The sequence below is a fragment of the Struthio camelus genome, chromosome 23 (genome assembly GCF_040807025.1).
Source record: "Struthio camelus isolate bStrCam1 chromosome 23, bStrCam1.hap1, whole genome shotgun sequence".
Classification (NCBI taxonomy): Eukaryota; Metazoa; Chordata; class Aves; order Struthioniformes; family Struthionidae; genus Struthio; species Struthio camelus.
The window spans coordinates 6,921,103-6,936,692 of NC_090964.1; the positions used below are offsets into that span (position 1 = coordinate 6,921,103).

Consider the following 15,590-nt stretch of genomic DNA (forward strand, 5'->3'; position numbering starts at 1 on the left):
GCTGACAGCTACCTACGTGGTGATTTTGACGCGGGACAAGGTTCTGACAAATGCTATTTGCTGAATTAGTTGCAGTCTAAACTAACGAAGAGTTACGATCCTTCTGCAACAGGTGCAAACTAGTGAAATTCTCAGACGTTTCACAGGAAGCTGGAGCCAGGTTACGCAGTTTGCTATTTAGAAGGGCAGCGTGATCTCCAACTCATCCAATAATTTCAACTTACGGTTACACAAGAAAAAATAATTTCCTTCTGCCCACATAGTGAGGTAACTAGCTATCCCCCCCTCCCCGAACCTCAGCCCATTTTAGAGCCACACTATTCAGCCAATTCAGCCCAAAATTTCCAAAGCACCACTGCTGACACCTTCCAAAGTCTTCATCTAAGCAATATCATGTCATCTAAAAAACAGCATCTCAACTCCATGGGAGATGATCCCAAAGAACACGCGACAGTTGTAATGACGTGGTGCTCCTTTTAAGATGGAAAGGAACTTCCTTCCTGAATATTAAATCAGGCTTTAGGTTTAGCCAACATCCTACGTCTGCTCTAATGAACTGGAAGCAAGTCAACGAAAAGGCAGTTCAGTGTCTGATTACAGCATCTTCGTTCCAGGCCTCCTTACACACTAGAAGGAGCAAGCATGCTCATGTTGTACCACAGAAATGGGACCTGGCCAAGAGCAAGCCGTAAAAAAAGCAAGAGGAGGAAGGGCTCGGATGGAAGAACAGAATTATTCTAAGTGTCACCACTATTTAAGTGATCTAATTTCAATCACTCAGAGTCCAGCTGCTCCAGATCACTAGCAAGATGCAAAATACTCGCACTATAGTGCTAGAGAAAACCTGAAAGGGCTCCGCAAGCCCTGTAAACCCATTCAGACAAATGTAACCCGCGGCAAACTCCAGGCACCATCACCCAGCTAATTCTCCACACTCCCCGTTTCTTCTTAAATAAGTAACATAGATCTCAAAGATGGATGTCTTTCGCTACTGAACGTTGCTGACATTTAATTTGTCCTGCAAAACTTTAGGCCTGAAGGAAGACCCAAGACAAGAGGGCTCACTAGAGTTTACTTTCCACAGCAAAGTTAGTTCCATCAGGTCATTAAAAGCCCTATGCGCACAGAAATTCAAGGGGTCCCAGTGCACATTCAAAACTCAGGTAAGGCATCCTTCAGCCCATCCTCCTTACTTTCTAAAAACAACGTCTTGTCATGGGCCTGAACGGCCAACCATTTAGACATTATCCGAGCGCCAGAGCATTAGGACAGAAAAGGAGCTCATGCATGTTCAACTTCTCCCACTCCAAAGCAACAAAACAACAAAGCTGCAAGCGGTTCAGAAGGAAGTCATGGGTCAGCTTGCCTGTCACGCAACTTCTAGGGAGGGAAAGCAGCAGATACAGTTAAATTGCAGAACTAAGGAGATCCAGACTCTGACTGTACTACATTAGACAGCTTCTGACATTTTAACCTCTGCCTTAGTTTTTCACCCATAAAACAGGAATAAATATGTATTACAGGTTTCTACCCACCAGGGTCCGTCCAGAAAGTACAATCTTTATTTGAACATTTCATAATTTTGCATTTCTCTTCTTCCATCAGGGTAAAGGGCGGCTGAACAGACTCACTGGGTAAGCGCATTCCCATGACCGCTTCCCATGCCGACTTGGGAAGGGTGCATCTCAGAGGCGTCTCAGGATCGGTTCAGGGCTCCAAAACACTACGGGTCTTCAGCAGTCCTAACTCTGCTGCAGTAGATAGCACTAAGATGGAGGAGGCCGCTGCCACGCTCCTCGGTGCGAGAGGTACGGCTGCCAGGGGCCGTACAGCAGCACGCACAGCTCCATCTTGTCCAGAGCAGCTGCTTGCTTTAATAAGAGCTGCATGTCGAGGCCTGCAGTTTCTACAAGCTGCGCTTCAGACTCACGCGGGCTCTCCCTCGCTTCTGCACAATACCAGGCGCATTGAAAAGCATGGATAATGCAGCATAAAGGAAGACCCAAATAATGCAAGAAAGTTGAGTTTTGGAAATAATCTGTGGAAAAGGCAGACAATCTCAGTTTAACATCCGAACAACATAACAAAACTCAGTGTTCCACCAGCCCGTGGCCACCTTCACCTCTGAGACCCTCAGTTCTGCTACCTGCTCAGCAGTCGGTGGTGGATCTCATGGCCTGAAGGCACCCCCCAACCCTAGCCAAGGGTGCTGTGGCAATGACCTGCTAATTACTTCCAGGATATCTCAAATATACTTTGGTTAGATTAGCAGCTGATGGTCACAGCACTTTCTGTATTGCACTAGCATTAGTCCTAGTGGCATGTTATTAAGAAGCACTTCAGTACTTTTTAACCACTGTCCGTCCCTCCCGACCCCACCCCAGTATTTTATAGAAGGGTTCCAACAAGACACGAGGTAACACAGCTGTTTTGTTAATAGGAAGAAGAAGAAAAAAAATTATTTCCCCTCTTATTACAGCAACTGACAAATTTAAATGCTGTTTTTGTGGACTTCGTGGAGCCTTATTTTAGCCTTAAGATTCAGCCTTCAAGACTCCACTTCAGTTCCATGGAACCAAAAATACTTAAAACTGCAGTAATGGCAAGTTATCACCGGTATTTGCCAGTGATGCACTCAACAACACGTAGCAAATAACAACCAACTTCCAATATTCATACCCAAACACGATCTATTTGCATCCAGATAGCAGAGCTGCTGTCATGCCTGTGCTGACAAGAAGAGAGGAGGTTGGAGGAGATGAAAAGACCACGCAGCCAAGAAACTCAAAGCTGCAACCAAGTTGGGGCTCAGAGAGCAGCAAAGACACTGGGAGAGCCTTCGTTAGGCCAACACCGTTCTAATTCAGGTACGTTGCTCTTGGCAAGCCCAGCACAAATCCCGACCCTACAGTGACACAGGTCATCGTTATTCAAAACGAAAAACACACACACAAAAAAACCAGCCTTATGTAGCTAGTTATAGCGATACCGAGGCATGGGTCTTACAACCCCGTGTCAGCTTCTGTCCTTAGGTTTCTACCCCATCTAAGCCCAGAAACTTTCAGCTTCTTTTAAAGCAAAACGAACAACGTGGAGAGCTGTTTAGCAAGTTAAGAAGAGTGCGTGCTGGCAGCTGGTGAGAAGATACACAAATTCATAACTGTGCCAATGCCATGGGGAGAGGAGGAACAGCCAACGTTGCAAGCTCTTCACCGGTTTCAGGAACAGGTATAACAAGAAACTGTGAGACAACTCATACAAGAAAAGGAAAATGAGACATGACTATACCTTGACAGCAGTGACAATTCTGAACAGTTTATTGCCATTTACAGAGTGATCGGATTTAAAGCTAACATTAATACTCGTTCACCATTCAGTACAAGTATTACTGTTGCCCTGCTACAATGCGCTCAATATTCTCCCCATTCATTTTTAAAGCCAAGAAACCTGCATTCTGAAGCTCAGAACCGATTATACCACTATTCCCTGCTAAAAAACGCCCAATAAATTATTTTCCTAAGCATTCAGACAATACATTTAGCATCTTGCTCCAGAGAAGGGAAAGGGAGGCAAGGGTTAAGGGCCAGAGCAGAGCTGAAAGCCAGCAAAGAACACACGATTGCTGGGGGATATTTCATAGAACGCTAATCACTTCATCTGATTTTAATTCCTGACACCACACCAGCATATAGCTTTTCAAAGGAAATCTTGTCCTAGAGAGCAAGGTAATCAAATCACAATTAACGTGGAAACAAGCTTTTCCATCGTTGTCATGCCTCCTGACCCAAAGAGCAGGGCCAGCAAAGGCATTTTAGAAATATCTTTAAAGTCCAGGCAGGTAGGATAATTCAGGATAGGCCTGCCAGTCGCTTCTATACATCCAACAGTAACTACTGGGAGATAAACTTCACCCAGGCATTTCACTTCTCCTCCGGAGCATTAGCTGAATGAGTGCTTTTTATGCCATTTCTTTTATGAACCTTCATCATCCAGATCCAGGATTAGCACACTCATTACCTGAAAGTCATTTCCCCGCGAACGTACACTATTCTAGGGGAGCCAAGTCCTGCCCTCAGAAAAGCCACAGGCAATCAGAATCGACATTTCTAGTGAGAGGATTTTTCCTAAAACCAAAGAAGAAAACTGTTCCAGGTGTAATCCCACGCCCAGAGAGAAAGTACGATCTAGTAGTTACAGTATTAACCTTGATTTTGTGAGATATGGCTTTGAGTACCTGCTCTGAAGATTTCCCACGCAGCAAATCGCAGGATGTAGAGGCATGGAAAAGCTATCTGGAAAGTGGAGAACTGCACTTGCTAGCCTCACAGGTATATCATGATATAAATATAGATATATCTATCCATACATATATATAGACATATCATGAAAGACTAGGAGATCCTTTGATATTTAGATGGTTCCTATCACGATAATACCCAACTACCCATGCACAGTTAGAGAAAACGTCCAAGTCTGCTCCAAGCAGGAGCTGCCCTGGGTCTTTCCAGAGCCTCCAAAGCTGCGCAATTATCACAAGTCCCCAATGCCACAGTAGGTAAGTGATAAAAAAACACCACCCACACATCTACCCCGGCCCAAAGGGCAGGACTTGAGTACGTCTTGGACCACTGTCACAACGCGTGCAGCCAGAGCACAACAAAAAGGCAGTTTCCGGGAACGCATGATCACGCTCAGCAAACTGGCCTTGAATGTGGAGCCTTCTCCTTGGTTAGCAAGAAAGCCACGGAGTCAGAGATACTTCGTTTAAAGAAAGAAAGAAAATCAAGTTGCAACTAATGCAGATACTTCCACCATTTCAATACATTTCCTGCACAGAGGTAAGAACTTTTTTTCCAAACTATTTCACAAGAAGTATGTCTGAGGGAAGACCACCTCTAGTCTGGCACCAGTTTAATTATTTACATACAGTTAATGAATACCAGATTCTCCTCCTAAACTTGTACAGGGTGCATAGTCCTACAGTCATTTGGACTTTACATCCATGATCAGACTGTTACGAAGAACAAAACTCAAAACAAGAGCAGAGGAAGGATCCCAAACAGCAAATGAAAGCTATTTATAGAGCGAGCCAGTTCATCTCTGGGACCCGGGAGGAAGTTCAGGTGGTAAAGCAGGACAGTCCAATCCCTTCAATACAACCCCCGGCAAGCAAAGAAATCTAGAAGTCAAAGGAGACATTTTGCGATTTAACTGGCACGTTTATCTGAAGGAGCTAGGGAAAGGGGAGAAAGGCTCACACTTAAAAAACAGGTTATCCCATTCTTTTGCTTGTGTTCCCCATTACCTAGAGAGACTAGGACAAGAACAGAATAAAGATAAATACAGATGACTTGAGTTGGAGTGCCTTTCCCAGTGCCTAACGTCAAGGAAAGCAAAGCATTGGAACAGACTGCCCGAGAAGCTGCATCACCTTCATCACTGCCTACCCGGCTCTTAGGTACAGCTGATCCTGCCCTGAGGGAGGAGAAGAGGCTACATGACCTTTTGAAGATCTAGATTGAGATCTAGACCTCTGCTGAACGATAAAGCTACAGAGCCACCTACAAAGACCATGCAGGCAACAAACCGACGCTGGCAAGGTTCTGCAGAAGGACAGACCGCTCTGCACGTTCTCCTCACCAGAAAGATCAAAATCAGTGCCCCAAACCCAAAACAGAACGTCCATTTTCAGAGCGTGCACCCTGCCTCTCCTGCACTCGAGCTTCTAAGGCTGTGCTCATACTGCTGTAACTAGCACTCTGCAAAGTAAGAGGGTTAAAAAAGTACAAACCCTACTGCGGGCAATTCGCGGGGCTGCATTACGCACCCGGGCGCGCGTATCCTCAGCCCTGGCCCTCGCCGGGCACAGCGGTCTCCCGCCGCGGTGTCGGGAAGTGCAGCTGCAGCTGTGGCCTGGGCACAGGTTTTAAAACATTCCTGTTCAGTTATTCACAGGCAGGTTGCCAGCACGGTGCTGACATCAGAAGGGAAACGGTAATTTTCAGAGTTTCTTAGTCAGACCTGCATGAAATTTCACAAGCGAGGTGGGGGAGAAAAAAAAAGTACTTGTTTTAACTCTCCCCTGGGGAAATTCCAGGCTCCTCCTAACTTCAACAGCTTCTCTTTGAGAAGAGTCACAGAATTTCTCAGGACGGAAAGTCACAGCTACTTTAGGCCGCGGTTTGTCATCACCGACTGGCTGCCGCCGCTGCAACGCTCTCTCCTCCCAGCTTCCTCCAGGACATCACTGTCATGTCCCAGCAAAAACGAAAAAGTTATTCTTCAGTCCCCTGATCTGGTTTGTCACCTGGCCAAAATCCCTGGGGCTAGCACAAAACGCAGGGCAAGACCAGCAGCCGGGGTCCGCTCCACGCGGACGGACGGGGTCCCCGTGCTTCGGGGTCTCCCTCAGCTTCTCCAAAAACTACTCCCTACTTCTAACTCGCAGCTCGGTGGGATAGTTGAGGCATAATATTAATTACTAGCAGCAACAGGAAGTTACGCAAGTTTTCGAAAAAAATTTAAAAAAAAAAAAGTTAGTAACAATTTAAGTCGTCCTTGGAAGAGGTTCAATGGCTATAGCTAACTTCAGGAAATAGTGACATGCCGGTTACTGCACGAAACGCCAAAGACCACAGGGGACCAGTAGGTTTTTTCAGGGTTACTTCCATAAACTGATTTTTCACAGGAATTTCATAGGAATTAACACACACACGCACTCACCTCCCTACAGGAATTTTTTTTTTCCCCATGAGTGTTTATGGAATGAAACAAATCCCCTTCTTTACTTGCTCCTACCCCCTCTTCACCCCTTTCTCTCCCAAAAAACAAACAGGCACAACATCAGAAATCTGATTCCAGCTACAGTTATCATTTCACTCTGAACATATAAAGCAAAGAATTATCTGCTGAGACATTCTGAGGTAGCTTTTATTAAACTTACCTACCATTATGTAGCATCTTTTACATTTCGCTACGGAAAGCTCATGCCTACACTGTGTAAACACTTACTGAGCTGTCACTTAAACTCAAAAATACTCCAGAAAGGGAACCACGAGCAAACTTGGAAACGCTTTTCTTGACAAATTCCACAAAAACTCGAAAACGCTCAAGCTGCAGGACTGAACTGCCGGGCTCCAACACTGGGAGTGCAGGTGCACAGAAGAGTAAGAAATAGGAACCCCTCCCTCATCCATATGTTAATACATATTATCATCTGATTAAGACACTACAGGAACAAGTGAAATATGTGCATGAGATCAGTCCTGAGAGAAGCAGCTCCTCCGGTTCCAGCCCTGCTTCTTCCATTCGACAAGCCTCCGAGGGCAGCTTTGGATGCTGTTCCTTTAAGCGCACAACTCCATTAAAGAGGTCTTAACCGTGCGTTCAGCTAAAACCATATCCTAGGGAGGAGAGACAGTCAGTCTCACACTTACAGCACAGGATGAGACTCGGAAGACCGATATTGCCTTCTCAGCCCTGCCCCAGGCTTGCTGCCTCACCTTGGCAAGTCCCCCCATCAGCCCCTCTGCTGCAAAACAGTCACTGGAAGAGCTCAAGACCTTACGTTCCTCATCTACGTACCAGGGACGAACAAAAGATTGCCCAAAACCTAAATTTCTATACTATTCCAGCCTTAAGAACAAGCCTGGACTTAATACTGCAAAGATGACAATTTATGGCCAAAATTTTACTGGAATCAATTTATGGATACAGCATGGTCTTCCTGAGCCTGCAGAAAGTACATGCCGCCCCTCTGTAGCTGCTCAACTCCTCTGCCTTTTCAGCCACTAAAATAAAAAACAACACCAACAAACAAAAAAGGCATCATCAACTTTGCTAACGCCGCTGAGGAACAGGTGGACAGCAGGGACCCAGGCAGAATGCACGGCACTTTCGGCCCCGTGTGCCAAAGAAAACGGCCTTTTTCCTCCAATCCCACCTGTCGTTCACTTCTAGCTGGAGATTTATAGCTTTGGCTAAGAGGCATCGAGTATAGTTTCACCAGTGCACGTACGTAACCCCTTGATAAGCTAAGGGCTGAATTTCTTGAAATCAGTATGTGACAAAAAAGCTTTTGCACAACCTTTTTTTTGGAAATTTTTTTCCCCGCCCAGAAAACATCCCACTCTTTTCACCAGAAAGAAATGGCAAATGCTATTTTGCATCCTTGCTGATGGTTTAAGGACCCTTCCAGAAGAGAAAGCAAGCGGCCATAACAGCAATGCTAAATACAAACAAGCTTATCTTTTTCATTTCTCTCCCCCCACGCTTGTGCCTGCCTTCGGTTTCTGCTCTGCTACCGCTGCTGCTTGAGAGTTTCAAACACTCTTGGCAGGAATTGGGCAACGGCATGCTGATGAGCTTTTCCCCAGAGCAATCCATCCCAGAGGAGCTGCAATTCAAAAAAGAAATCAAACTGACTAGACAAAGCATTTCAAATACACAGAGTTAAAACTGGAAAGGGCATCTTTCTCCTCTAATATTTTAATTACAGAGATCACAGATTCAGATGTACAGGGTAACAACTGGATTTCCAAGTTGGTAGTGTTCCTTTGAAAAGAGTAGAAAGAAAAATGGTGGAGAAGTCGCATATGAGGTAACAGCAAGTTTAAAAAAAAAAAAAAGCACTATTCAGCTTAATTTTAAAGTTTAGTTTCTCTCTGAAGGAAAGTTTCTGGGATTTTTATAGAGTCCTCACGTCAATACTTCTGTAAGGTAGCGTTCATTAACCAGCGCTCTCAAATAAGACTATGGAAAAACAAAACATCATGAATATACCAAGCTGAGGAGACCAGTAAGGCTTGGATATACTGGAACTTCTGATTGCCATGCTCCCTCCGACCCCAATGTCTAGCACTGTCTAAGAACAGCCAAGAGAGCTTCAGCAAAGTTCAACGGTCGGTCGCTTTAGGAAACAAAAGTTTTAGCATTATAGTTAAGAAGAAGGAATTAAACTGGACAGACAGTTTTAGGAAACTGGCAAGTATTCTAGCCAAAAACACACAGCCCAAAAGTCAAACGCACAACCTTTCATGACTGCAAGAGACACCACATGGAGAAACCTCCCTAGTCCAGACAACAGCCAAGATCTGACAGCGCCTTTAACTTATACTTGGTAAAACGCGGGTAGGCGAGCGTTACTAACCCCACTGCAGGCTGAAAAAACGCAAGACCGAACCATTAGGCAATTTGTCCCAGGTTTCCTAGTAAGCCAGCGATAAGGACAGGACAAAAGAGCTCAAGATGAGAGTCAAAACTGAGATATACTGTTCCGTATCCTAATTTACACACCCCTTGCCGGGGAACACCAGTCACTTTAAAAACGAGCAGCACGACAACGGCATTTCAGGACCCAAGATGTTTTAAGAGAATCGAGCAACGCTTTGGCTACTTCAGGCTAGAGCAGACTAGTTGGAAAGGTAATCCAGGAAAACCTGCAGCGTCCACTCTAGAATTAAATGTCATTGTAAAGATGGATCTAGTTAAACGCTGCATTTTTCTAATACAGACAAGGCCTAAAAACACCGCTCATCCAGAGCTGCGCTCCCCCTCAGAAAAAGAGGATGTTCCGCTCTCCTTTCCGTTGGAAAGGGCTAGCGTTTACTACACCTTGCAAGCAATTCGAGGCCTCCTAGCATTACAACGCTAAGCAAGGAAAAACCCTGCGATAAAAGCCAACAGGAGCCAGGTCTCAATTTCAGATTCCAAGATATCACAGCTCATTGGCAGCACAGAGCCATTTGGTGCCAATTTAGCTTAAAAACCATATTTTCAACAACATTTCTCATGCCTCGCTTGCTACTGAAGTTGAGATCTAAGTCAACAAAAAATAGCTATTGTATGGCAACAGGCCCGGAAGCGTTTTTTTTTTTTTTTTTTTTTTTTACTAACATGCCATTTTTAAACTGACTTTGCTGAACTTATAATAGAGGCCTAGAGACATCGGTACACCTATGGGGAGGTGGGATCGGTACACCTATGGGATCCAAAGGCATCTCCCGTTACAGGAGATGCCGTTCGCTGGAGCAAGAGCTTGTTCCACGAGAAATGCCCACCCAGTAAAGGGAGGGAAGTCACCCCTCCTAAGCAGTTTCCTTGAAGTCTCAAGACACTAGCAAAGCCAGCTGATTATTAAGAAGAGCCGCAGACTCTGCAGGGAAGGCAGAGAGGAGGACAAACACATGACAGAGCTGTTAGTGAAACGGAAAAATTGAAAACGAAGAAAGAGCCCTGGCTTGGTTTCTTACCAGTCATTCCCACGAAAAACCACAGATTTCTGATCCCCCGTTCTGCAGAAGAGGCATGCTGATCTCTTGACCCTAACTCTGCGTTTCCCAGCTATAAGTCATCAGGAAAAACTGCCAGTTCCCTGGATCTCCGTGCCAGCCCCTACGAAGGCCGAGCACGCCTGGGCTCACAGGGGCTCCCCGTCGGCACCGCGCTCCTGGGATCGCCCGGCCACCAAACACAGCAGCGAGGGCTACAGATCGCAGCCTAGGCTGTATCCAAGTAATTGTATTCTCGATTTATTACCGGAAACATTCTGCCAAAATAACTTTCACGCCAGAAATTACTTCACTTTTCTTGATGAGCGATGTGAAGAAACTCCTCTTATGGCATCATTCATAAATCCTAATGAGTTTAGAGAATTAAAAGCACTTCTCTTTTCTGCATAATCCTTCTTCCTCTCCCCCAAACCTCAGGTTTTCTATCCCAAACGTGCCTGGATGGAGGAACCCCACCTCATCTTCTCCAAGCCTGTACCAAGGGATGCTTCTCTTTCTAGTTTTTGGTCAGATGAACTACATCCTCCTCTCACTCTCCTAGAGTTTCTCAAAGTTACACGGTAAGTACCCACTTTGCTCCCCGCTGTACAAGACAAAGACAAGAGACAAGTTAAAGCTCTAAATTTTTCCGGTCTAGGGAATATAACAGAGCACCCTGAAAGGAAGCAGTAATTTAGGACTGGAGTATTATTATTAATCAACCATTTCTTGTGGGCAGCACAGATGACATGTGGAAGCTTGTTTCACAATGCTAGATAAGTCTGGGTTTTCTTCTTTTTACAACAGCAAAAACGAATTGTCAGCTTGAGTCCAATAATCCTTGGCACACAAAGGATGTTGGGGTTTTGGATGGCCTTTAGGGGTTTGGGGTTTTTTTGTAGATACACTACTGGTACTACTCTGAGACTTAATTTAACTTTAGGTAGTACCAATAGTGCAGCTCAGGGAATCAAGTTGAATTCGCCTTCCAGGACAAAACAAGTTTCTTTCTTGTAAGTTTAACATCACAATCGTGATAAAAATACCTTTTTGTCAGATACGCCCTCCAAGGAAATCCCTGCTTGAAAAGTTCAATTTGACACCATATTTTAGCACCCATTTTATCCAGGTTGAAGTTTTACAGGATACAAAAAGTACCCTCCAGTAAACACGCCAGCTTCCACGACATTTGTGCAAATTTCTCATGGGTCTACATGAGCATATTCCTGGGCAACCAAAATCTTCACTTTGAATAGTCAAATACTCACTATGAGTTGCCCCTGGACAGCTCGATAACCACAGCAGAGATAAGATCCACCCTACTAGAAAGCGCTATTTCCATCTGACAGAAAAGATAACTAAGTAATTCAAGATGTTGGAGCAGGCTTTGCCTTCAGTAATCAAGGAACAAAAATTAAGCAGCTTTCAGGTCGACACGAGAGAAGCCCTGAGCAAGGAGGGAAACTCTGGAGGCCGCGTGTCCCACTACAGGGCATCAAACGTCTCTGACCTAGGGCTTGAAGTTAGCCCCAAGTACACAGAACGAAGAGGGAAGTCTGCCGATCCTGCATCAGGTCTTGGATAGGCAGGTCTAAACACAGCAAGTTACCTCTTTTTAATCACAGTTCTCAGACATTAGATTCCAGCACCGCTTTTCCCTGTATCTAAAATGTCTGATGGGTATGCTGTGCCGCGTTCTCCTCCGCACGTTGTCTGGCCTTCAGTATTTCCAGCAAACAAGTAATTCTACCCATGTAGTAATAATTGCACTTTTCACACTGGTTTGTTCTACCACTCCTCCGAAAAGCAAAGAGTTGTGACGCTGCTGAACCTGACCTCAATAAGTATCTCCATGTCTGTAACATGTCCCTTTATTAAAAAAAAAAAGGGGGGGAGGCACTATCAGGGCTTACCCAACATAAGTCAAAATAGCGTTAAAATGTGCCCTAAGATACAGGCTCAAGCCTGTGCTACGTTAAAGCTATTAAGTGCAAATTAATAATTCACCATTTTTAGTGCTTCAGCCACAAGTTTGGCTTTGATTGTTTTGGATCGCTGGGGGTTTTTTTGTTTGTTTCCTTGAAGGCTTTAACCTACCCCCCCCCCCGCATCCTCCATCTCACGCAGAATCCAAACAAGCCTCACTTTTGAAAAGGGTCAAAACCAGCCAGGCACCAACGCATCCCTCAGCTCCATCAAAGAAATCATTGATACCACCGGCAAAGTCGCATCACCGAAAACAAACAGCGAGCCCATTGTGCGGAGCAGCCCCGCCGCCGCTCCGACAACACAGACGCTAGCCCGGGCGGCACGCCGCCACCATCGCCAGGAAAATAAACCCGGGGTGCAAAACGCCAAACGCCGCGGCCTCCTCTTTTGTTCCAGGCAGGCGCGAGGCGAGGCGGGCCGGGGGGGGGCTGCGCGGCGGTGGCGACCGTGCCGCCGGCCCTCCTCAAGGTCACGGCCGGTTTCGGCGAAGGGGGACGAGGCGGCGGCGAGCGGCGGCAGGCTGCTCCGGGTCCGGGCTGGCGGAAAAGCCGAGTGTAAAAGTTTATGAGCTCATCAGGATTGTTGTACCATTACATCAGAGGCAATTATAAATGGCCAAGAGCAGGAGATGGGGAGCCAATCAGATCACAGATAGGATGTCAACCTAAGACCAACTGTCTCCTGGCTTTGACAGAAGGATTTTACCTCCATAATTCAAATCCCAAACCAAAGCAATCCGCACTCGCTGCTCCCATCGCCGAGCTGTTTACCAGCGCTCCCGGCCGCAGCCCGCGGCCGCCGGCCCACGCCGACGAACATGGCCCCGGCCCGGGCGGGCCCGGTCCCCGCCGAGCTCGGGGCAGGCCGCGGCCACCCGCCGACCCCCGGCCCGGCCGCGGGGCTCCCCGCGACGGGTTTTTTTTTTGGGGGGGGGGGAGAGAGGGAGAACCGGGGGGGGGGGTTCGCCGAGGGGGCGGCGGTGGCCGGGTCGGGCGGCGGCCGGGCCTGCGGCTCGGCCGCCCCCGGCGCGGGGGGCCGCGGGCTCCCTCCGCGGCTCCCCCCCCCCCACCACCACCACCACCCCCCGCGCTCCCCCCCGCCGCCGCCGCCCGGTCACGGCAGCCCCCGGAGCGGGCGGGAAGGAGGCGGCTGCCCGAGAGCCTCGCACAAAGGCCGGGAAGGGAGGAAGGGAAGGCGGCGAGGCAGCCATTTTAGAGAGCGAGAGCAGGCACAGACAATGGCAGCTCCCCGGCAGCGCCGGCCCGGCGGGGGGAACCCGCGGGAGAGCGCCGTGTGTCCCCGTCCCGTCCCCCCCCAACCTCCGCTCCCCGCGACCCCTCGCCGCCCGCCCCCCCCGGCGCGCCCCCCCGGCCCCGTTACCTGCTGGCTCCTGCCGAGGCTCTGTCCGCCGCCGCCGCTGCTGCCGGGGCTCATGGGCGCGTGGTGGCTCCTCGGCGGGGCCCCGGCGGCCGCCGCGGCCCAGCCCTGGCCGCTGCCCCCGCCGTACTGCGAGACCATCTCCGCCGCGGCCGGGCCCTTGGCGGCGGCGCCGCCGTCCTGCGGCCCGCTGCTATAGTCGCCCGCGGGGTACCCCTGGTAGCCGCGGGCGGAGCTGGGGGAGGTGAGGAGCTGGTTGAGGGTGGGGGTGGCCGTGGGCTGCGGGGTGGCGCCCCCTCCTCCTCCTCCGCCGCCGCCGCCGCCCGCGCCGCCGGCGGCCGAGGGCCCCATGACCCCGAAGCGCTGCTGCGGGAAGGCGGCGGGCGCCTTGGCGCCGGCGGCCGCTTGAGCCGAGCCCTGCGCGCTGCCCCGGGGGGAGCTCAGGGCGTAGGCCTGGGGGGGAGGCGGGTAGGTGCCGGCGCTGCGCCCGGCCCCGGCCGCGTAGTAGGAGTTGTACTGGTGGTTGGGGAAGCCGTGCTCGGCGGCGCCGTGCGAGTTCTGCGGAGGGGGCGGCCCCGCGGGGGCTCCCGCCGGCCCCGGGTAGGACTGCTCCAGGCCCCCGCTCTGCAGCGCTGCCATGCCAGGGCTTTGTTGTCCGCCATGTTGGTGGAAGGCAGCGGCGGCGGCGGCCGCAGCGGCGGCGGCGGCGGCAGCAGCCTGGGCGCCCCGGCCGTAGGGCTGCCCGAAGCCGTAGGCTGGCGGGGGCAAGGCGGCCGGGTGGGAAGGGGGAGGCTGCTGCTGCTGCGGCGGCGGCGGCTGCTGCTGCTGCGGCGCCCCCACCCCGTCGCTGCTGCCGCCGCCGCCGCCGCCGCCACCGGGCGGCTCCGGGAGGTTATTGTTCAGGGTGGCGGCGGCGGCGGGCCTGGGGCCCGGGTTCCCGTTCGAGCTCTTCAGGTCGGACTCGGCCCCTGCGCCCCCTCCGTTGCTCTCGGCCCCGTCCTGCAGCTCCTTCCCCGGGGGGCCCTCGCTCTCCGCCTGCTTCTCGCCGCCGCGCTCCGCCGCCGCCTCACCCCCCGCCTCCTCCGGGGGACAATCCCGCTGCTGCGCCTCCGCTTTCTTCAGCTCGGATGGAGCCGGGGCGCCCAGGCTGCTGGCGGCGGCGGGGGCGACCTGAGCAGCCATGATCCCCCCCCCCTCCCCACCCAGCCGCCCCCCCCCCGGACCGGTCCCCCCCGAGCTGCTCCCTGCCTGGCCGGCCGGCGTGAGGCCTCGCTGCTCTGCTGCTCCCCGCTCAGGCGGCGGCGGGCTCTTCAGGGCAGCGGGGGCTCATTCCCCCCCGGCCTGGTTGGCGAGGCGGGGAGGGCTCCGCTGGGCTGGGCTTCCCGGGGCCTGGCCCCGCTGTACCTCCTCGGTTGCAGCCGGCGGAGAAAGGGGAGGAGGAGGAGGGAGTGGGGGGAAGGAGGAGGACGGGGGGGGGGGGGGGAGAACCCGGGACGGGGCTCCCGGTGCGGGAGAGGCGGGAGGGAGGGAGGGGGGACACGGCGGGCGGGCGGGCGCCGTCCCCGGAGCCGGGCCGAGCGGCGGCGGGGCCGGGCTGGGCGAGCCGCGCGGCAGCTCCCGACTCTGGTCCGCCGAGCGGGGCTCACTCCGACACGAGGCTCAGCACTGCCATTTTACCCAGCGCCGCGGCCGCCTGCCAAACCCGGAGCGGAGCGGCGCGCGGCCCGGACGGGAGCCTCCCCCCCCCCTTCTCCTCCTCCTTCCCTCCCCCCCCCCCCCCCGTCACAAAGGAGGAGCGGGCCGGCCCCGGCCGCGAGCGGCTCGGCGCGGCTGAGCCTGCCGCACGCAAAACCCGCAGCGGATCCGCGGAGCCGAGCCCGCCTGCCGCCGCCGAGCCGAGCCGAGCCGCGGGCGCCCGGCGGGGCCGCCGCGGAGCAGCTCCCGCGGGCCGGTGCC

General features: G+C 51.3%; 1 protein-coding gene across 3 annotated transcripts in view; it reads right to left on the reverse strand.

The window, feature by feature from the left end:
* The window catches only part of ARID1A (AT-rich interaction domain 1A), a 64,079-nt gene extending 49,019 nt beyond the window's left edge, over positions 1–15,060 (reverse strand). For 2 of the 3 annotated variants that reach the window (XM_068917739.1, XM_068917738.1), the window contains exon 1: positions 13,638–15,060. In XM_068917739.1, the coding sequence (XP_068773840.1) occupies positions 13,638–14,816 (1,179 nt within the window). In that variant the 5' untranslated portion in view covers positions 14,817–15,060. The remainder of the gene's footprint in view (positions 1–13,637) is intronic. The other variant, XM_068917737.1, reaches the window with a different exon arrangement.
* Between the last annotated feature and the right edge of the window lie 530 nt (positions 15,061–15,590).